This window comes from Betta splendens, chromosome 10 (assembly GCF_900634795.4).
Source record: "Betta splendens chromosome 10, fBetSpl5.4, whole genome shotgun sequence".
Classification (NCBI taxonomy): Eukaryota; Metazoa; Chordata; class Actinopteri; order Anabantiformes; family Osphronemidae; genus Betta; species Betta splendens.
This window is the reverse complement of record NC_040890.2, coordinates 15,457,325-15,480,621: the sequence shown is the minus strand read 5'-3', so window position 1 is coordinate 15,480,621 and position 23,297 is coordinate 15,457,325. Positions and strand designations below refer to the sequence as shown.

The following is a 23,297-nucleotide window of genomic DNA, read 5'->3' as shown; positions in this document are numbered from 1 at the left end:
CCTCTTATACCCCAGTCACATGTTGCACACAGTGTGTAGCACTGACATCATTTGAATATGATCAACATGCACCTCAGCTAGTGATGTAGTAAATATGTAATGACATTCAAAACTGGTAAAGAAACAACAACAACTTTTAATAGTTGGTTGATGGATGGAGTCAGGTTAACTCATCAACTACAGTAAGTCTCTGTCTGTTTGGCACAATGAACCTGTAAAGCTGTATTTTGGCAAAGACATGGACTAGTCAAAGCAGCAAACTCACTTCATCGGTGGGATATGTTAATGCTGTGCCACCATCTGGCCCGTTGTCTTGTTGAGATGAATGGATGAGCAGGAGTCTACATGGCCTCTATATGCTTCTCCGTGCTATCTTAGATTAATGGTCCGTTGCTGGGGAACGTCCCCCACTTAAGCACTTACTCACAATGTTCTAGTGATGCACATGTTCTCGGCTCTGCATTATTCACCCTATTAGCAAATGAGAGTTAGATTAAGCAGTAGAGGAGACTTATAAAATGTGTTAATTAAAGAACTAACCCAGCGTAGGGCCCCTGGTTAAAGTGGTGATCTGAAGGTGACGTCTTTTCTAACCAAACACACTGACACAAATTTAGACGTGAAAAGCTGAAACGCTAAAACATTTATGCTAAAGATAACCCAGTTAATTAATTAAACCTAAAAATGGGGTCTCCAGGGGAGGCTTTAAATCTAATCCTATAGTTGAATGACCTTCTAAACCACAGGGCTCATTTGGCAGACCAGTTGTCTACCAACAGTAGAATTCATGGCTTGGGTCCCAGTTCATCCTGGCCACAGTTCTCTGAAGTGTGTGTGTGTGTGTGTGTGTGTGTGTGTGTGTGTGTGTGTGTGTGTGTGTGTGTGTGTGTGTGTGTGTGTGTGTGTGTGTGTGTGTGTGTGTGTGTGTGCGTGTGCGTGCACGTGTGTGTGTGCGTGCGTGTGTGTGTGTGTGTGTGTGTGTGTGTGTGTGTGTGTGTGTGTGTGTGTGACTTCATGTCTTGACGGTAATTCAGTCCTAGGATCCACTGTCTTCGTTTACTCTGCAGAGTCTCCACCCAGCCTCCTGGGGTTTGTTTTCCTCCCCCACCTAGTGATGCTCACTAGCAGAGCTTCTTTCTGTCCAGATGCTCCAATTTATCAGCGCCATCCATCAGGCTACACACAGCACATCTGACAGGGTCACTGACCCCACGAAGACATCATTAATGCACAGGTTTACACTGACACACACAATCACATGTTTCAGTCTTACACCTGTTCCCACCCTTTGCTGCTATTTTTGCTGTGTGTAGCCCCAGTACAGGTCCAGAGCCACTGGTGCTATTCCTCGACTCAAATCCATAGATTCAGACGTCTGATGTGAAATAAAATAATGATGTGCTGACAAAAGCTGTTTCATTGGTGAATCTGTACGAGGTGTCTCACTTTTCTGTGTTAAAGCTGTTCTTTAACATCCAGATAAGGCTGTGGATGGGTCTGACAGTGGGTCTTGTGTCGCAATTTAATCCTCCTGGTCCAATTTTGGTGCCACAACCTTTTCTCTGGAATGTACTGTGTTTGAGGAAAAGCTAAACAAAAGTAACTCGAACTTATTCTATCTGCTGTCTGAGGCTTTTCATAGTCTCTCTTCAGGCGTTTTATGACTGTCTCCTTACATCTAAACTGTTTCAGTCTATTGGCGGCAGAGTTAACATTGGCAGAGTAATGGATTTATTTCCCTCTCTTCACTATTGACAGTCATGTTTAAAGAAGTGTGACAGATGGATGCTGAGTAGGAATCAACTTGAGAGATGTGTCTGTGTGTGCGCTCAGGCAGGAGATCTATTTAGACTGTCTCCGCAGCGAATACACAGTCCCCTCTGCTTAAATCGAACAAATCTCCCACACACGGCCTTAATGTATTTTAAGGCCTTATTTCTCAGGGTGTGTTGTCTGGATTCTCCTCTGCTCCAGAATGGTTTGTTCCCAAATGGCTTTGGGTCCGTGTGAGAGGAAAAGGCCGCCGTAAGCGCCAGCGTTCGCTTTATTTGTCTAAATGACCCGTCTGCGTGAGGCTGCAGAGCAACAACACTGACCAGTTAATATCATGACAGCCCCAGATCTGTTTAGATTTGTGGAAACACAAAGTGGAAACGAGGCACCGGCACATGTTTTAATGAACATGTCCCCACATAATTGCAGTGTCTCAACACCACTTTTGTTAAGAAACGGAGATTAGCAACTGTTAAGATCCTCAATAATTATGTTGTTGACATTTCGAGCACCGCCTGAGTCTGATAATAAGTGATCTGGCTCGTCAGGCCTCTGATAAAGCCACAGTAATGTGGGGCTTTTGATCTGTTGTGCCTTAAAGTGAAAAGCAAATAGGAGCACAAAGAAATGTCTTGAATTTTTCATGACTGTGGACCACTGCTCCAATTTCTCCAAACCCTGCCCTGAATTTTAAACGCATACATTCCCTGATATCCCACAATAACAGTCGACGGTCAGCAGTTATGTAATAAATATTTTTAAGAAGAACTGATAAAGTGGCCTCGTTACAGAGTAGGTTCAAGCTTAATTAAAATGTTTTCTTGAGGCGCAGGCGACCACTAATACGAACGTTTCTGGCTTTACTCAGTCTTTTTTTATTTATTTGGCCTTGTTAAAATGTACCTGGATCAAAAACCAATAAACAGCCTTTCAGTGTGTTTAACTACAGAAATACAGATCCAAAAGCCACTCGAAGTCGAAATCACATGTAATTGTTGCACCGTCTCCAGTGATGTGATTAAATTCACAGGATCCAACATGAAAGTGCTGCAGATCTCTCGGCTCCGTTTGCTGTAACGCAGCGTTTCTGTGTGATGTGTTTCTCCCAGGACTCAACGCTTTGCCCTTTGATCCAGCAACCAACAACGACCCCCTCCAGTTCAGCAGCTCCACTGGACCGCTGGTGACCGAGTGCCCTCTGGAAAGCTCCCCCGAGAACAGCAAGAAGAGGAAGAGAGCCAGCCTGCCTCCAGGTAGGGGCTGCTTCTAGCTCGTGTGTGTGTGTGTGGGGGGGGTGGCGTCAGCTGGCTCCAGCTTGGTCCAATTTGCCCCCAGCTATGTAAAGGTCCAAACGCAAGGTGCTGTAACCTTCAATAGAAGCAGCGCCCCGTCACTCCGAGGAGCTTCGATGCAATACTCTGAGATCTGTCTCCCAACACGGGCTGTTGTTGCCTAATCCCATTATTTGCTGGCGGCATGGGCAGAAACAGTGGCTCCTTCCAGCCTGTGCTGTTTTCCATTACCTGCCGGGTCCTGAGGCCCTGCGTGGAGGCCGGGCAGCTGCAGGAGGACGCCGCTCCGCTGAGGCTGAGGACCTGACTGTTACCGCGCTGGCACCAGCTGCCAATCACAGCAGCGATGCGCCTTTAGCGTTCACACACGCTGACCCGTCGCACACACAGCAGCGCACAAAGCACCACAGCAGTGTCTGCCGTCGTTAAAGAGTCATTGGAGTTTGTGGTGGGTCGTGTGGTAATGCGTCAAAGAAAAGGGGGGTTTAATTAAAGAAATAAAGTAGAACTGACTAATTAATTGCTTTGTAAGTAATGGAAGGAAGAGGACTCTTAAGATGGAGAGTTGTTGTGCCATGTTCTTCTTTAGCAGTTCTAATTGGACTGGATTAATACTCCTCATTAACAAGGCATTAATCGACTTTTCATCTGTTTTGTTTTGTTTTGTTTCATATTCACACAGAGAACTTGACGCTTTTGCTCCCATTTGTTCCATGTTATTTCACCTGACCTCCTTCTATAATTAGATAATGGATCATACATGATGACTAAACACATGGCCAACATGTGGTTGCTTTAAAATAAAAATGCCAGAATGTGAGAATAACATTGTGCCTCTTCAGCACAGAGATAAAATGTTAGGAATACAGTCATTTTTTAAAGTTGAGCTACTGTATCTGCCATGCGCTGACTCTTAGAATGAAGATCTAGGATGAGGAGCAGCATCGCTGGTCTCATTTCTCAGTGACATTTGATCTGGATTCATTCGTTTTTGTGCATTTCCAGGAGAGACGTCATTAGTTGTGGTAAAGGAGACAAAGTGCTCAGTATTTACCCCGTTTAGAAGATTTAGGAGTAAAACGTGAAACACTTGGGTTAAAGTAAGACACGCCATGCGTGCAGCTCATCACTCAGTCACAGTGCTCACATTCCTCTGACAGCGTTTCTCTGGCTTCGTCTGTGACTCTGGCAATTTTTTGGCTGCTTGACAGCCGATTTGGACCGCGGCGCGTCTCTGCCATCGAACGCTGGGAGACGCTTTCAACTCATTTTCACTCGTCACAAATGTATTTCTTCCTCTCGTGGCAGTTAAACGCGTTTCCGAGCCCACCAGGAACCCCTGCAATTTAACGGTGAAAAATCATTTTTGTGTCAAGTGTGTTTCAACAATCCAAAACATAATAAATGTATGTGCTCTGGAAGCAGGCAGGTGTGGTGCAAATCAGTCAAAGTCTGTGCAACCACACAGATTTTTTTCTGCTGATGCACATAAAAATGGAGTTTAGTGTCGTCTAAACAAGCTGTAGCTTTAAATAGTACAAGAGGCTGACCGGCCAGTCATCAGTCTGCAGGTGGAGAATCGCTGCTCACAGTTGAGGCTTCAACAGACTTTCTGTGCATCTGTTTAACTTAGTCAATCGTTCAACACAAAGTCTTTAAAGTTACAAGTGTCAGCTGTGGAGATTCTGCCCCTGTTTGAATTGTGCTGTGTTCGGTTGACTATGCTGGCGGACGCGTTTTATCTGGGTGGCTTTAATTACACCTCGTGTCATTACTGAATGGAAGCCTATAGCTGTATAATCCCCGTGTTTCAGGTGTTAATACACAGAGTGTCGGCGGCAGCGAGCACAGATTTGCTGTGAAGGTGTGTGTGTGTTACAAAAAAGGGCACTTTAATTAGGTTTTCTTCTTTCTACTTCCTCTCCTCTCCCGGCGTCCTGCAGTTGCCAGAGCTGCTCAGCTTTTGCCGTTGTGGGTTTCGAATTGCGTGGCTGAAGGACCAGCGGCTCCGCGGTGCTGGTGAACAGCTGGAGGTTTGGCTTCTAATAACTGTAATTGGCTTAAAGGCCTGATTCTACCTGGCTCCTGAAAGTCCCCAGGTCTCCGTCGTCCCCGCGGCTCCTGATGGAGGACACATTTATTAATAGCCATCTTGATTGAACCTCATTACTGCAACCTGATGGAGGTATTTTTCTCATTATCGTTACCATTACAGCTGATAATCTACGGTAAATGTGTACAAGCGCTGATAGCAACATTTGTCTTGTTCCTCACACAGCTGCGTGGTCTTATAATAATTGACAATGAATTTAGGAAGGCAACAAACACAGACTCTTCGATGTGGCCTATGAGCGATCGCGTCATTTGAGACTTAATGTCACTCTGATGATATATTATTTACTAATGATCTTTAAACCACCACAGCAAGACCCAACAACAAGCAGCCAGATACATAATTAAGAACCCTCGCTTCTTATAAGCCGTCACCGGAAACGTTTGAAGTTCACTTTACATTCCACTCGTTCTGCCTCAAAATAGACACTGTGCATCAAGTCCACTCCCTTCACACCAAAGCTAACTGTGACTAACTTGATGTTTTTATTTTGTTGAGTATGAAATTGCTGCAAGGAAGTTAAACTTATTGGAAAATGTGCCCACACGTTGCTGCGTGTCTAGACTGAGGCATGGAAAAACTCAAACATGAACACTAACGTTGCGGCTCCCTGGTCAAACAGAGGCCAACTCATTTATACTTTACTGTGATTTGTTTAGCAATCACCACTGTCTTTATTTAACTCCCCCCTTTAAAGTCAGGAGGATTGAGTTTTTGGGCTTCATCTGTAGTTTATGTTTATTTACAGCCCGTGTTGTAGAAGTCCATAGGTGGAGCCTCAGGGCAGCAGCCGGACTGCACGGACTTCCTCTGGTTATTTATCAGTTGTACAACACAGCCGGCGACGGCTGTTCCCCTCAAGCCTCACTTTGTTCTAGCTGCAGGTGGTGAGCACAATGAGACTTTGGCACGCTGGTGTGTTTTTGTAGAGGCACGTTTAACCTTTTAAAATGGAAATCCAGATCAGTTCAGTGGAATCTGCACAAGCTGTATTTCATTATCTGGCGCTTTGTTAATGCCATAATGGTGATAATTGGGAAGCAGTTTCAAATGAAGTGAAGTGGTGAGTTATTAGTATAGTGAAATAGGGACACGTCGCAGTTGAAACTGTCCTTTTCTATACAGAAGTAATAGCTGAAATGTGTAACTGAAGCCAGTGGTAGCACGAGGCTTGAAATGGCTCTGCTCTGCTCCACCCAGCTCTCTGTTAGTCGTGACTGAATCAGTGAACGGGACGTGAGGCTCGCTGATTGCTTGGACGGGCCCAACATCCAAACTTCTACATTTGATCATGTCTGCACCGGCGTACAGTATGAAGCAAATTAAAATTTAGGAGAAGCAGCGTTGCAGTGAAATGTTAGACATTCTCGTATTTACAGCTGACGGTGAATTTCCAGGTTCGAGAACAACAGCAAAGGTCAAGTCAGCTCCTGTAATGAGGTGTTTTCACTCTGTGTCTGCAGTGCTTCCCAACTAGCAAACCTGCTGCCTTTGCGCTGCACACTGGGTCGGGGAAAGGGCAAACGTTAGCTGGACAGGGTCCCGCAGCCGTCCTGCTTAGGAAAGGTGGCCACATTACCCAAACCAGGAACGACGTGAGGACAGGCTTCACTCTGTTGGACTTGGCTCTGTGTCTGTTCCAGCCAACTAACTGTCTACGGTGGAGCACGTAGACTGGAAAGGACGTGTATGTGTTCAGAAGCAGAATGCTCTGTGTGCGCTCTTTGATTCAGAATGCCTGGCCTTTAGCTGGATGGGTTTCAAGCACCCTTAACAAGGTTGTTTGACTGGGAAAGATATTGTGTCGTGATCACAACTGAGGCATGTTTGCAAACCTAAGGCCACGTGTATGGAATTATCCAAAGCGTCACCAATGCCAGGGTTGAAGAAACGTCCTCTCTCATGTTTGTTTTTGTGCATGAATCAATTGATTGTGTTTTATCACAAAGGCCAGTTCACAGGCGTAGTTTTAGTACATAAAAGAATTGTACTCTCACCGATCCAATCTCTTGTGCATTAACCTTTAGTGTGAGCTAAGAGAAGTGTGGAATAAAATGCTATTGATTCACCAGGAGAAAAGGTTAATGTCATTGAGCTGAGGGAAAATCAGAATACATGTTGTGTAGGAAGGGAGCCGCAGTATTCCTCGACCAGGCGGAACATCATGACATGACACGTAGCAACACGCGTATTAGTACAGCGTGAAAATATCATAATGGGCATGAAAACATTTAAAGGTCTCGTGGAGTAAAGCCAGTTGTTTGTTTGTGTTACTGCTCAGGAAATATTTTTGGATTTTTCCTCAAAGCCTAAAAAACAACATGAAATACTTTCATTGATAGTTTCATTCTTCTAAACCTTCTGGCTCTGCATCATGGCCAAATCCTGTGCCTCAGCTGCTCAACCACGTCTGGTGAGTCATACATTCGAAATATATTTTTCCAAACGTTTCCCCGTTCAAATCACAGAGACCACAAGCCCTGAAATTCCAATATACTGTGTATATTTTGCAAGGAAATTGAGCAAAGTCCTAAAAATGGTTTGCACTCTTTCCACCTACATTTAAACCTGATGTGCTGACTGTTATAAGGGAGTGCTGCAGGACTTGTTGTATTCTTGTTCTTCTTGTTAGTTGGTGCTTTTACAGGGATGTGAGGCCAAGAAGTTCTCACTGACTTCATCTGTGGTCGGAGTTCATATTGGAAATCCTGAAACCGTGTTGTCAGTACAAGGTCTCTTGCGGGAGCGTGTAGTCCACACCCCGTCTTTTTCCTCTGACCTCCTTTATGATGAATGGGTTTCGGTCCGACTGCATTTTTCTATGCGGAGCCTAAAATACTAGAAATAAAGCTCACTATGGCAAACTGAATGTGCTTTTACATTTGAAAGTACTATTTAATGGGCTTCCTTATATGACATCTACCAGTATTTCTCTTTTGTGGCTTTTTTCATAGAAAAGTTATGGATTTAGGCATAAAAATGTAATGTGATGTCAACGACCCACTACTGGCAGGCAGAGAGCTGTTGGAAGGTAAATAATGTAATGGGCTACTTAAGCTGTCAGAGATGACAGTCCATTGAGATATATAGCTGGGCCATTGTCCCTGAGGTGTGTGTGTGTGTGTGTGTGTGTGTGTGTGTGTGTGTGTGTGTGTGTGTGTGTGTGTGTGTGTGTGTGTGTGTACAGTCCTGGGGTCTGTGTGCGCGCACTGGGCGGGATCTACAGTTGCATGTCAGTCTCCGAGACGCTGAGACCACACAGTGACACCGAAGATTTAGAGCGACGCTGATGGATGGAAGTCGAACTCATTAACTCGGGATCCATGGAAGCATGTAGGAGAAAGTAGAGGTTAATGACTCGGTGATTCTTGGGTATTCAGTATGGAAGGAAGTACACATGCTTCCGCAGCACTATATGTCAACGCGGTTTATGTGTTTGAGGTCTGTGGGGAAATGGTTATTAAAATGCACAAGCCTCTCCTGATTCACCAGGGACCAGTCACAACATAACAGTCCACTTGTCTCTACTGCTGCTGTGAGACATAAAGACTTCACAGTGTCTCTGTGGTTGCATGAGCAGCACGTGATGACATCAGCGATTTTAGGCCTGTGTCTTTACTTGGCAAAAGGCCATATACTGTTGCTCAAGCTGCTCTGGGGCCAGAGTGGACGTGTTGCATCCATCGTTGTGCGGCCCTTTCACCGGCGATCACCAGAGCAGGAGCTCATCCTTCACCCGTTTTCCCATTTCTCTCTCTTTATGGCGCCGTCCCGTCGCCCTGACACCCTTCTGTACACCTCGCTTGTCTGGGATTTAGTGGCGCTTCACCCCATCCTGCAAAGCCTACAAACACACAGGACCTAAATAATTCCTGATGCCAGGAGGCGCTGTGCTCAGTTTTCTCATTAGACTTGACTTCAACTAAGACTTCAACCCTTGAAATGCATCAAAACAGGAATCTTCACCTGACCTTGAGTGGGATCAACCGTGCTGGCTTGTTCTGCTCATGGCCTCAGTCTCAGTCAGTGATGATGCATATGTTTGCTCTGTGTTCTTCTGCCTTAGGGACGTGGACAAACAAGCTCTCCTTAGCAGCGTTTTCAATAAATTCTTACTGGTTCATTTCTGCTTATTATATTTGCAACTTTGCCAAATTGACTTATGGTCTGGAATGGCCTACAGACTGGAGTTCTTCCAAATGATCTTTCTCTTCAGCACTTTCTCAATAAGAATGAATTAAGATGTTTATTTAGATACTGAACTAAAGTAGGTGATGTAATTGGCCAACAGAGAAAGAACCTTATGTAACAACCAACCTCTAATGGGTCAGACTTTCTGCTGATCTGGTTTCAGTCGAGCTGCTTAAATTACCATATGAATCCATTAAAGTATGATTTGGACACATTGAGCCCATTTTACAGTATCCCATAACTGGAAATGGACAGGTTAATGTAACGTGACTAAGGCCAACGCACCACCTCCACTCAGCTGCAGGTATTTCATATACTGTAAACTCTTGAAGGTCGTGGGCCAGTGTTGCAGGGGCTGGTTGCAAGTTCTGCTGCCAGTTATTATTGCATCATTAAAAATCACAATAGGAAAAGCAACATGATTTTTACATGGCCTGAATAAATATCATCTTTACAGTACAGGTGCACAGGGCTTGAGCAGAAGCAGATATAAAGCTGTTGATCCAGTTTTCATGTTCTCCTTCCTTCCTTGTTATCATCTGCGCTTCCCAACATCACTCACCTCGGGGAGAATCTGCGGGATCCGCTGTGTTTTTACCCAGCACTATGCTCACAGCAGCATGTTCATCACAGCAACCCTGTGGCTCCTCTCCTCTTCTATCAACACCTCCCGCTCCATCCATCCCTCCTCTCGTCCGTCCTTCTGTCTTCTCCCGCAGCCTCCAGCTGGGTTAACTGATCCACACCAGCTGCCTCTCACTGCCTGACGTTAGTGCCCCGAGCCAACGCGCTGCAGCTCTCCCCTGCCTCAACTCTCGCCCGCCGCCGTTTTCCAGCACCCTCATTACACACGGCTCTGCGAGAGGCCGCGGCGCTAATGGCAGTGCCAACAAGATCTGTGGTGATGAGCCCATTTTAAAACATTTGTGTTGCTGAACTGTCAGCGGATGCATGAAGCGATTCAGTCAAGAAAGAGTGACATTGTTATTGGGCCGTATCCAAGAAAGTGATGGTAATGCAACTTAAGCTGCTTGGTAACTGTCAAAAGCATGATTGTTTACCCTGTAGATGCTTCTACATGACCCATAACATAATCACTCAGACTGAACTGAACTGAGAGACAGGCGTCAACCGCTCCATGAGCCATCTGCTGCATGCGTAGCCACTTGGTGATGAAATTAGCCGGCAACAGGGAGCTCCGCGGCTAATGCCAGCGTAACATTAGCATCCCTTTATACAGTGGCGGGCCGTGGGTAGCTGCTTCCATTCACCGCTCGCTGGCGGAGTTGGAGGTGGCAGAAGTCGAGCTTACTCACGCTTCCTTGAAGAGACGTATAGATTTAAACTTCAAAACCCGGTTGGATGCGTTTGATCCACCTCCTGACAGAACACTTTAAGGGTCTGTGTAAGGAAAGTATAAATGGGATCTAATCCATGCAGGAGGATGAAGACGAGCGCGTCACCCAGCCTTAATGTTGATACAGTACACTGCCCAGGTAGCGCACCTGCTTATGTCAGAGCTATTCAGCAGAGGGCTAGTCGGAAATCAATACAAAGTTACACAACCTCACATCAGAGTGAAGAAGCAGAAGCAGGCTCACATTTTGAGAGACAGTACAAAGTGGACCTTATTATGTTTGAGCAGAGGCTTTAAACCCCAGAATGTCATGGAGCTGCTGCTCTGTGGCCGGCCATTCTGCACTTCTCCGAGCAAACACGTACGGCGTGTAGGTGAGGAGGAAGTGTGTACGCTGAGCTGCACTCGGCTTGTGTAAAGGGCACACCAAATGTCTGGGCGCTGCCATGATGGACAGCGTTTCATTAAAACAGTCCACGCCGCCTGATGTTTGCTTTTCATCGGAAGCTGTTTGTAAGTTTGTGGCTTTTACATCTTGAGTAACATTTTAAAAAAATGTACTTACTGTATCTGGTCAAATGCCCAAACCACAACATGATGTATTTCAGACTCATCAGTTTTTGAATTGCTAGCACACAAGAGACAGTCAAATATAAACAAATGTGACTGACAAGTTGGACTCAGTGAAGTGTTGTTTACATACAGTACCATAATACCACATCTGTCTCTTTACCACAAGCAGATACTGTAAGAGAAGGGAGGACTGTGCTGAGTAGAAATCACATGTCAGGTCACTAACTCTATTTATGTTTACTCTTTACTGAAAATGAGATTTTAGCAGCAGAAGATATTCCTACTAAGTTTCTGCCAGGTCTAATGTAAAAACTGAAACTGGAGCATCAGTTGTGTAATACAGCTACAGAAGCCTCCAGTCGTTATTACAAGGCCTGCGTGATCACTGGGGGAACCTGTCTGTAACGGTATGTTAGTTATCTCCTGCTTCCCGTTAAATAACATTCCTTTCAGATTGTTTATCCTGAACACACTAATCCCCCGCTTGGCTTCATTCATCTCCTCCCGCTCACAGCCGTCGGTAAAGACAAGCAGTCTCTCTTCAAGTCCGACCGGGGCTTACGTCACGCAGGTACCTTTTTGTCTGCAGTCTGAGAAGCGCGGAGGATTAAAAGAAAGCCTGCTACAACCCTGCACGCCGTTCGCTCGCAGTGTCGCCAAGACACGTAAGAGCTACAGATGTTGTCTCTGCGTCGCAGAAGTCTAATTATATGCTAAACAAGGCCCTTCTCTACCAGTGCTGCTGTGGATCAGCAGCACTGGTAGAGTGGATTTGTGCCCGTCCGTTATCCAGGATCCTCTTCCGCGCCTGCTTCTCGTCTGATTGGGGATGTTGCTGTCACGTGCGGGCGGAGGAGTGAGATGGCAGTTCATTAGACTGCCCCCACGTAGTAGAACTGTGTGCACACGTTGGACAACAGCAACCCAAGCAGCACGTAGGTTTTCTGAGATGTGACCAATTTATTACAGCCAGCAGTGGTTCATTTGAACGGTAAGTGGAGAGAGGGGGAAATCAATAGTGACATCTCAGCTATGGGAAGACTTGAAGGGCATCAATAAAAATAATTACTGGACGAAGCGATTTCTTGTTTCACCGTCGGATTTTTAATGCACTTGCTAATTAAAGTGTTCAGAGCAGCAAGTTGAGGCGCGCGCCGACTTCACCGTTTGCTTCCTGAAGTGCCGCTTCCTGTAAACTATGAGTCAGATTCTGTCCCACTTTGCTTCAGGTGTTGTATAAGGGGGGCTAATAGGTTTAATCTAAAGTCAGCACACCACATGATTAGTGTCATTAAATCCCAAAGTTTGTTACAGGAGCATTGACCAGAAAGTGGTGGAACCATTTGTCAAAGCCAGTGGGACAAAAGTGAAGTTTCTTTCCCTAATAACTTGAGACTTTCTATCCGCTCCTCCATCATATTGTGTATTGGGTCTCACGGTGCTGTCAGGCAAAGGTCTAGCTGATGATGAAGTAGTTGAGTATACAGTAGCTAATGGCGTGTTTCTGTGCGTGTATGTGCACATACAATAAGGGTATGAATAGAAATATCCAGCTGCTTGAGTCTAAACGCAGATTAATAGTAAAAGCAGCGCAAGCGTTTAATGTTTATTACAATGTTAACACAATTTGGTAAGTAATATGGAAGTTCGCCCTGACAGACTTGAGATAAAAGCAAATATACCAATGACTCAGTCACGTGGACAGAAATCACATGTGTGATTCACATCTGTTCGTCACACATGATGAACAGTAACAACACAGCCTGGTTTAATACACAGTCATAGTTCAGCGTTCATATTGTGGGTCAGTAGTCGCTCTGCTGGGATGTTGTGTGTTGCTATTCTAAGGCTGTGTGAGGGGAAAAGGAGGTTTGTAGGCATCAGGTGTTTTTGTCCGCCTTAAGCTCTGTGTTGCTGCCACTGCAGGTATCTCTCACGGCGGCAGTCAACCATGGCGCCATTAGAGAAAAGATGAACCATAGAAATGACTGCAATGACCTCCATCCTGAAAGCCTTACGAGAGGAGGCATCAGACCATGATCTATTCAGTGCTCCGTGACTTTGTGGAGGTCGCTGTGTGTGTGTGTGTGTGTGTGTGTGTGTGTGTGTGTGTGTGTGTGTGTGTGTGTGTGTGTGTGTGTGTGTGCGTGTGTGCGTGCGTGCGTGCGTGCGTGTGTGCGTGCGTGCGTGCGTGCGTGCGTGCGTGCGTGCGTGCGTGTGTGCGTGCGTGCGTGCGTGCGTGCGTGCGTGCGTGCGTGCGCGCGCGCGCACGCCTTAAAGCCAAACCACACTCTTGTGTGTCTCCATTAAGTTTCATGAGCATTATTACAGCTGACGATGACACGCTGAATAAATGCGGCCCACATTTGCAGCCGCTACGCCGCCGTCCTTCCTTATTTATTGTACGGCTCGTGTCGAGTTTGACCGGTCGTGAATCCAGAAATCTCAATCCTCCAAAAAGACTAACTACTGGTGGAGAAGCGTTTATCAAGACCAAAAAACCGAAACGAGGCATTTTTGTTTACGAGACGACAGTTGCTGTGGAAAACAGCAGCGTGTCATCGATTCCCCGATGGAAACGGGTGAGCAGATGTTGAAGCAGAAATAATGCATCCTGCCCGTCATTCACATCAAGGGGCCGTGAAGGAGGGGAAGTTAATCTGTCTCCTCTTTTGTACAGTATGTGTCTGAGAAGCCTCCTATACACGTCTCACTCAGTTTAATCATACCGCGTAAGCTGCCCAGTTCAGATTGAGCAGACCCAAGTGGGACCACGTGAGTGGTTTCTACTTCCCATCCGCTGTCAGAAACTCGGGAAAACGTTGCATTTTTCAGAGAGTGCAGTCTTTCCTGGAGGCCGGCTCTTTTGAAAACGTGCCATTGCTCCAGCCCTCCTTGTCACAACAGCGCGCTGGCAGTCGTCACGGTTACAGTAGACTCGGAGAACGCCGCCTGGATGAGGAGGCGTGGCCAGATAACAGCCCTGGCAGGTTCACTGAGCTGTTGACATTTCCCCACAACAACTCCCCTGGTTCTAATTGGCTACTGCTGATAAGATTCCCATGTTGTAATTGGCAGCTGCTGATAAGATGCTGTCATCTCCTGCTCCATTCAGCCGTGTGGTGAGATGACAACACCTCAGGAGCTGGTGGGCGGACGGGGCTAAATCCAGGCCCTGAACCTTGTTTTCCACAGATACTGTTCCATCCTGGCTTTGACTTTTAGACCTGCCTGAGGACCTGAACTCATCGTTTTATCAAACATGTGCTCTGGGTCCTCCCTGAACAAAGCGTCTTGTGGGCAAAGTTATACCAGTCGCATGAAATATTTCTGCCTTGCTGAACTGCTTTGTGTGTGATGTACAGTGGGAGATGTTTGAATATCAGATGGGTTCTTAACCGTTAGTTTCTGCAAGAATTGCAACACATTGTTAATTTTTTTTATCTATACATGTAGTACTTGCAGAGGATTAGCTTTAATTAGCAGCCATGTTGTTGACTCCCTGCTGAGACTGTTTGAGACTCTACTAACCTCACTGAATGTTTGCACCTTTTTGCTATTAATTGCTAATTGATTGTTTGGAATTGATCGTTTATAGCTGGTTATTGCTGTCTGTTGTAGGACAGGGTCATTTGAATGTCTTCATATTTGTTTACATTAGATTAGGTTTTATAAACAAACTAAAGCCCATATAACATTAAAACCACAAAGGTATAAAACCTGTCTCTTTGTGGCCTTTAACAATAGAACAAATGGAAAAGCGTGAGCATTGCTGTGGGAGCACTTCTTTTTCTTACAGAGATAGTCAATGGATTTTTTTTATTTATACTCATGTTATTCTAATACTTAAAGCAGTGGGGAGACCCTGAACGTGACCCATAGCACACATCTGCTAGTGCCATATTCATAAGAGCAGCTCTCTTATGAGGTCACATTTAGAAGATCCTGTGAAAGGATCTGACCCGCTTTAGCTGACATTGTGCTGAATGGTTTCCATAGCAACGAGGCACCCGTCATGTCCCCCATTAACGGAGGTCAGGAACAGGCGTCTACAGTGCGTGTGAGTTACAGATGCAATGTTTAAGTGATCCATTCTTTGGTTAACTACCTGCCGTACCTCGTGTCAGAGTCGTAGTGGCACCGGGCTCGTCCTGTCACCAAGATTAATTTTCCTCAGCTGAGTCTGCTAAATCCGAGCCGCCCGTTTTAAAAAGTAGTCCACTTGGTCATGTTTCAGGCCATACACATAGATTTAGCAGATGTTTTTGCTGGCAGAACTATACCGAAGTCTCCAGGGTTTGAGGTGGAAGTGCTGATGAGGAGATTTCTGTTCTATTGTGTCCTTAGCCTGGATCTCAGTGTAATTAATAGGCTCAAAATCCCTACTTCTCTCCCAATCTAACTTCCTGTCCTCCGTGAACTGCAGGCAATTACTACTTATTGTATGTACTGTATCATGCACTCGAGCGCACAGGCAGGCTCCCTGATTGATCTTAAGGAAGTAATTATGCTTCTGTTTTTAGTTAATGGAATGCACGAGAATCTTTTCCTGGCGGACAAACGACTTCATGGGAAATCTCGCCACGGTCCCTGGAGTCTGTGTAATGGCAGGGTACGTGGGAGCACGTGTGACTACTAACTGTGGGTGAAGGCATTTGTCTCGGGTCATTTCAGTCCAAGTGAGGCTTAGGAAGACAAATCCTCGTGTTCTTAGGGGAAAGAGTGTCCAGACGTCTCCAGAAACGTACAGGGGCATTCTAACATGAGTTATACTTGTGCCTTATGGTCTCAAGGGGGAACCATATTGTGGCGTAGGACTCGCAGCTAAAGAGGAGAAACAAGAGCAGGGCGGACGATTGGCTGAAGAATGTTGGTCTGTGTTGTTGTTTAGTGAAAGTGGGTTTGGATGCGTCTGCATTTCCACCACTACTTCTACCCATCCACTGGTTTCAGCCATCTGCTTTGACTCCTCTGCTCACTCACTAACTAGGTTTCATGCATACTAAGTAGCAGCGTGTGGTGTTGTGGTGTCACAACGCAGCATACTGTCGGTGGGAGGTATAGTCGCTTCTTTTTCCCAAGTCACTCGAGGTTCTCCATAGTCATAGTCCATGTGGCGCAGTGCGTTCTGTGGAACGTACTGTACCTGCAGCCATTTTGGACCAAACCCACTGATTGTGTCACTTTCAACCATAACAGGAGATAATTCGCAGTTATATGCACACACAAAGCACTAATCACTAATTACAGCTCTGTGTTATAACGCGGGTGTGTCTTCTACCATCGTCTCTGGTTTGGATCAGCCTGAGTTCCTTTTATCTATTTTTACTGTGAACTGGCTCCTGACTTTGAACTGCAGCTACCAGCCAAAAGATAAAAATATTAGTTGGTGGACATTCACCTTATTTTTAGGAAGCTGGCTTGTGAAGAAAAAGCAGCATCTGTCAGACTTGTAACTTTGGGACTTTTTCAGCTGTTGATTAACCATGACCATCAAAGATGTTTTCTCTCCAAGCATGGCATAATATAACAAGCTACGAGGACTTAAAGCGCTGTTATTCCCTTTACCGCAACAAAGAGTGACAGTCCCACAGGTTTTTTTTTTCTGAGGCCCCGGTCTCTTGTTCTGACAGTTTAAACTTCAAAGCAGAGAGAAAACAGATTTAAAGAAGCGCAGCAGCTCTTTTCCCTCGTAGGCAGTGTCAAGCTGTCCTTCAGGCATCAATACACTCACTGGGTTTATGTGCCGTGTACTAAACAAGAGTTTGGCTGTGTAGTAACGACACTTGTTAAGCAGCAAACTCAGACTGGACACAGGCTTTTTGGGCACTAAGGGGCTTATACAACTCAATTATTCTCTCATGTAATAGCGAGTTTCGAGCAGTGTGATTGAAATGTAAAACGCAGGTTTGCTTTTCAATATTCACCTTTTTTAAACGGCGTCACCTCAGGGGACAGGTTTAATAGGCATTGCTCCGATTGTCCACGTTCCCATGCACCGTCTGACTTAACCTTCAGTCACCTGATGGAGGCCTCTGGCTGCCTGGCGTGTTCTCGGAATTAAAAGAAATATATAAATATGTATGCTTTTAATGTGCAAATGTGTTACATATTCATTTTTCCATCTCCTCTGGGGAACTGTGGAGAATGTATGGACCGGCAGCAGGGAAGAAATAATTAATCGGACTCTTAGAACCTCACACAACTGTTCAATTCAAGCGTAGGGCCGTGGAGGTAAACCCCTCCTCTTGTGTAAGAGGTGCTTTGTTGACGCTATGGTTTTGATGTTGGGTTTTTGTAATGTGATGTGTTATTTGATAGAAGAAAGGGTGGTAGACAAAAAATGCTTATTTGAAGCGTTGGAAAAGCTCATGACTGTGATATTTGGGGCACTAAAGTGGAAATTCACAATACGAGGACAGCGTTTGGATTGTATCAGGGTTGTGAATTTCACCTCCTTCGTTGAGTTGCCTGTTTTCATTTAACAGTATAAAAGGTTTCAGCTGTTTAAACTCTTCATCTGGACACTGGAGCTTATTTGTAAAACAAAATGGTAGTATCTTTAAAGTAAGTAAAGTTTTCAATTGTTGAGTAACCGCTCAGAACTGTTTCAGGAACCAGTCTGCTGCTTGGTCCATGGGTTGTGCGCTTCACACCACATTTGGGATCAATTATATCGCACAGCTGCTGAGTTTCCCCTCAGATTCATCCAGCTCTGTAGTGCGGTTAGGATCTGTTGCTTTTTCACCCTAAACCTGGAGGCTTTCCATGTCCTCCACACATCTAAATCACCGTCTGATCCATCCTCAGTTGGCCGGCAGAGCGCTCAGATTTTTTAATTGATCCTCCGTCTTTGTTTTCTGTTGGGTTGGATCATTATTTCAGATAAGTTGGAACGTTGCCTGCTGCAGGGACTTGCACAGGTCCAGCTGTTTCCCAACCTGATCTTCATCCCCCCCCCCCCCCCAGCCCCCGCACTAAGTGCTGCTGATTAATGGATCTGGTACTAGAAGATAACACAAACTCTAAATTAAGGGCATTTTGTGGAGTTTACTTTCAAACCAAACGGATGCAAAGGTGTTTGAAAAAAGCATTGACCTTTCTTGAATTACAGCTATTTTCATACAGACAATCGCACTATTGCTGTTGGGCGCTGACTCTCTCTACATGAAGGTGGCCTGTTCAAGCAGATTTCAGTTTTTAGAGTCGTCAGTACAACAGGTTGAAGCATTCTGTAAATTAAAGAGGGGCAGAACGAGCCACAGGCAGGCAGCAGCTGAATGTAAGGCCTGTGTCTATGTTTGTAAATCTGTTTTAAGCCTCACATGCCTTAATAAACATACCAGCGATCCATTATTAACGGACTCAACTGTAATTGAATAGGATTATATATATTTAACCAAATCTCCCATCATATGCTCGTCATTATTTTCTTCCCAAATGGATTCAGTCTTCATTCACCGTCATCAACAGAAGCAGCATATTTATTATTTTTATATTCTGACCTCAGAATTTATTCACCTTCAATCACACCGTACCTTAGCGAGCTTTTGATTAGTTGTTGTTTCCATCTGCCTGGAGCCCAGCTCTGTGGGTCATGTGCATTTCTTCTAAGTCACGTTCTCACATAATGCATAATGGATGAGCGAGCCTTAAATGAATTTAGCATATACGTGAGCCTAGCTGTCCTATTTCATTTAGCTCCATGTTTATTTATATTCACTGCCATGAAATTTGGTGCAGCAGTCAGGTTTGAGGTCTAAATAGATTAGCTCATAAACATTAGTGCCCTGTGAAGTTATAATTTTTATTACAGCATACCAGTGTCACTCCCTGCTGTCACGCAGCCGTGGAATTATTCACTTTGTGAAAACGTCGCTGGAATTTTAGCAGTTATTCCTTGTGATGGACTCAAATACTTTACAATTCTAATCAATAAAAAGTTGGAATAAATTTTAATAGTACATCAAAAAGAATTTTTTGTGAACATTATGAAGAGATTTTTTGATAGAATCAAATCTAGACAGTAGGTTATCTGAGGCTTCACACAGAACCAGTGTCAACAGTGGCCTTTCAAAGCGGCTCTGAAGCGTTCCTGCAGCCTCTTTCTATAGGAAATGAACTGACTCCTGTTGGACAACATGAGTGAGAGTTTGTATGAGCTTGTGTTCGGTGTATGAAGTCTGGCTGGTGATGTTCTCTGCTAAAGACAGTCTCAGACTCATTAATTCAACCTGTCTAATTAAAGAAGCTACTTTTATTTATCCTTGACTGCTTGTACAGTAAATGCACACAGGCCTAGGTCTAGTACGGTCATAGCAATTTATTTTTATGCCCCATCTCTGTATCATAAAGAGGTGACTCACGTCTTGCAAGATACAAAGACAGTTTATTATATTTTTTCCTTCTGCGCGACTGACTTTAAATGAACCAATTGCCTGTTCCATATCTCCCATTCAGATCGCGGGTGTGTGTTTTTTTTGCTGAATATTAGATGGCCTACTCACAAATCCGTACTTGCTGATGTGACAGCTTGGCCATCGGAACAATCCAGATTCATATTCTCGGCCCCCTCCAGTGCAGCGCAATAGATGCTGTACGTCATTTGCACATTAAAATGAGAAACCACCTCTCCTGCTCAGTAATGAGATGTGTAGGCCCTTTTTTCTGTAAGCGGCTACAGTGTAAATGTAATGTAGGTATTTAGAATAAAATGCACATCACACGCATTGCTTATGGCAGAGGAAGAATATTTTGTGTCAAGCTTAATACAGTTTCATGTTCTGCTTCACTGCTTCATTGTGCATGTTTGAGTTAATACACCAGCCAGCGACAACAGTTTTGTCATATAATGCTTCAGTGATTCATTGTGCATGTTCCAATAGGCCAACAAATGGAAAAGCTTCCTCCTCTGCTTACGGGTTTATTTCCCACAACCCCCCTCTGGGTTGCATCTTTCCCCCAGGTGAGAGTCATACAGGGCGGGAATCAACCTTCCCGTAACTAGCCGAATCCTCTCTGCTGCTGCGGACAGGTAGACGTCTGCAGGCGTCTCGCTAAACTTCTTCATTAAAGTCACTTCCTGTCTGTTCGTACTCATGACTAGCAGCTGTTTTGTTGCATTATTAGAATCAATGCTGCAGTCAGTGGGCTCCTGCATCCTGCCAGGCATCCATTCTCTCACTTGTACATGTCAGCGTCTTACTTATTGAGGTATAGATGATTAAATTAGAGGGGTTCAGATTGATTTGTAAACGATTTAACAATAGGAGGAGCCCTGGCAGTCAGGCACAAACATTGACAGGATGGCATATGCAGGAGAGATTTATACAAGCTGAGAGAAGTCATTGTCCCTATTAATTATGAATTACATACAATAAATCATTGATACACATATAATTAGCCTGCATATATTATACTGTACATGGATCGTATATCCACAAATGATAATATCACAACATGATCTATACTGTACTTGGTGCCTTTGAAGCTGCAGTGAGCTCTCAGTGCCTTTGCATCCTGATTTGGTTGCCATGGAGACGGTTTAGTTATGGCACCTAAGTGTGTAATCATGATCATGTGATAATAAGTAGTCATTAGATCAGTGATTAGAGGGTTCTGATTAGCTTAGATCACGCTGGTTAGCCTTGTCTATGCTCCTACTGTACATAAAACCCTATTAAGAGTCTGTCGCATCAAGGTCTTGTACTGTATAATATTTATTATTGAATGTTTTCATGGTAAGTCGGAGGTGCATGATCAGTCTTGCAGCATGAGGTGGGTTATTGACTGTGGCCCCTCGGTTGCTCCAATCATGAAGGCATTCATCAATGTCGCCTCCATTTACTACTTGACTTGTTCTGGGCAATCAAAAATGTCACAATCTGGTAGCAGTGTTTTTTGGGGCAGTGAGTCAATTCAACAACAGGAATTAGGTTTGGTGCTCACAACGTGAACGGCGTCGAACCTGAAGCGTTGGACTGTTTGAGGCAGTTTTCTTTGTTTTCGCCTCCAGCCGCCAGGTTTCCTGCTGCAGACAACCTTCGCATTATGTTGAGTGCTTTGATAGTAAGGTTACCGTTCTCTTTGAAAATGGCTCCCTCTCTTCTTTTTAAATCTCTGATCTCAGATACGGGAGTAATCTGTTCTTGTCTGTCACCTCTCTGGGCCGATAAGGGAGGGGAGGAGCCACGCTGCTGTCCAAGAGCTGTGGCTCCTTGACAACACTGACACAAGTGCCTTTTGCTGTATTTGTGCAAAAATAGCTGGTGATAAGGCAACAGGAGCGGGCTGTTTACGGCGGCTAATCTGCCCAGGGAGGTCTTCAGTGAGACTTCCTCCTCAGCGAAGCAGACACTGATGTCCCCTCTGCTGCCTGTTTAAGACAGTAAATTCAGATTTCAACTAAGTTGCTGTCATATTATGGGTTTTATGGCTCCGCGGCTCTTGATGTGAAATAGTGTCGCATCTGTCTTTACTTCATAGCTAAGTCTAATCATGGCATTTCAGACCCAACTCTGAAACTCATTTAGGGAATTCAAATTAGCCACTTAGTTGTACTTGCTGAGCAAAGATTATTTGAGTTATGCCAGAGCAGCTTTACTTTTTAGTTTTATATTATTTAATCCCTTTCACTGTCAAGGATTTGCTGGGATGAATGAGCATAGATATCGTTTAATAATGTTTAATGCAAATATTGTATGTAAGTGCATAATATAAGATCAGGACTGGACCGCAGGATTGTAATTAGTGCGTCATCGCACCATAATATAGAAAATGAAGAGCTTAATCACAGCACGGGCACTTTGAGCGTCGCTATCCTTCTTACTTGACTCGCTGTTTGATGGCAGTCACTCGCTTGGTGGTGATCGATGTGTTTGGCCGTGATGTTCGGCCCGCATCCATTGATCAGATGGTCTGACAGGCCTGACACATGTGTGGATCCATATCAGCTTATGTGCAATCTGCTGCAATGACTTTATTAATGACGTCAACCAGGTAATTGATCATATCGCAGTGAAGGTCTCTGTGGGTCAGATGAGCGACGGAATAAATTATTTTGATGCGTTCATGTGATTCTTCTATCGATAGCTTTGCTGCTGGTCCTGGTCAGAGTCACCAGGGGCTGGAGCCTAGCTGGTATTGGGCACACAGATCAGGTCACAGTCTGACAGGGCTGCACTAAGTGATGACTGCTGTAAATAGCAGCATATAATTAGATCTGCGTACGGTCTGAGTTGGAGGTTCAGTAGCTTCTGCTGTAGATTTACTGCGTTATCTCCTCCAATCCAATTCTGGACCCGGTAATTTGATGTGGCAACCTCTGCTGCCTCCACTTCTCTAAAGCCGCGGTCACCTGTTAGAAAGCGATGTTACATAGACCTCACGGACCCTCGGGTTTCCGCTGTCTGTGGGCAGACATGCGGGGACTCACTGATCAGGTCTTTAATGCGGCACAGACGTGACGAAGAAATGGACCTAGATTTCCAGCCGTCCCATTTATAGTTTAAACTACTAAACATGAATGCTTTTATCTAATTCTCTAAAGGTATAAATTATGAAGCTTGGTGTTTATTAAGAAAAAATTCACAATTTGTTGTGGCCCTGAATGTGAAAAACCTACTTATTTTCTGCAGTAAACAACCCCATACAACATTCCACCACTCACTGCCCCATCACCCATTTGTACTGAGATAAAGAGATTTGCCAGTCAAAAGCGCACTGTGCCAGGGCCGCTTTGCTCTCTTTGTGGCCTGTGCGGTTGTCATTTTTAAAGTGCGTATGCGTTATTTTTCATCTCCACCCAAGTAATAACACAGCCGCAATTACCTACTGCCTGTGTCTTCACGCGCTGGTCCTTCTGTAATTAAAATAGCTTCCAGTGTTCTTTTGTCCTGATGTAGGAGCCGGCATCGCGTTTCCAACGGCTTGTCCTTGAACTCAACCGTTAACCAGTTTCTTTAATAGAATATCTCACCATGATTGATTGAGAAAGCAG

At 44.8% G+C, this 23,297-nt stretch overlaps 1 protein-coding gene across 4 annotated transcripts in view; it reads left to right on the top strand.

The window, feature by feature from the left end:
• Nucleotides 1-23,297, top strand: part of enox2 (ecto-NOX disulfide-thiol exchanger 2) — a 114,294-nt gene that overhangs the window by 51,090 nt on the left and 39,907 nt on the right. For all 4 annotated transcript variants that reach the window (XM_029164664.3, XM_055512331.1, XM_029164663.3 and 1 more), the window contains one exon: nucleotides 2,883-3,026. In XM_029164664.3, the coding sequence (XP_029020497.1) occupies nucleotides 2,883-3,026 (144 nt within the window). The remainder of the gene's footprint in view (nucleotides 1-2,882; nucleotides 3,027-23,297) is intronic.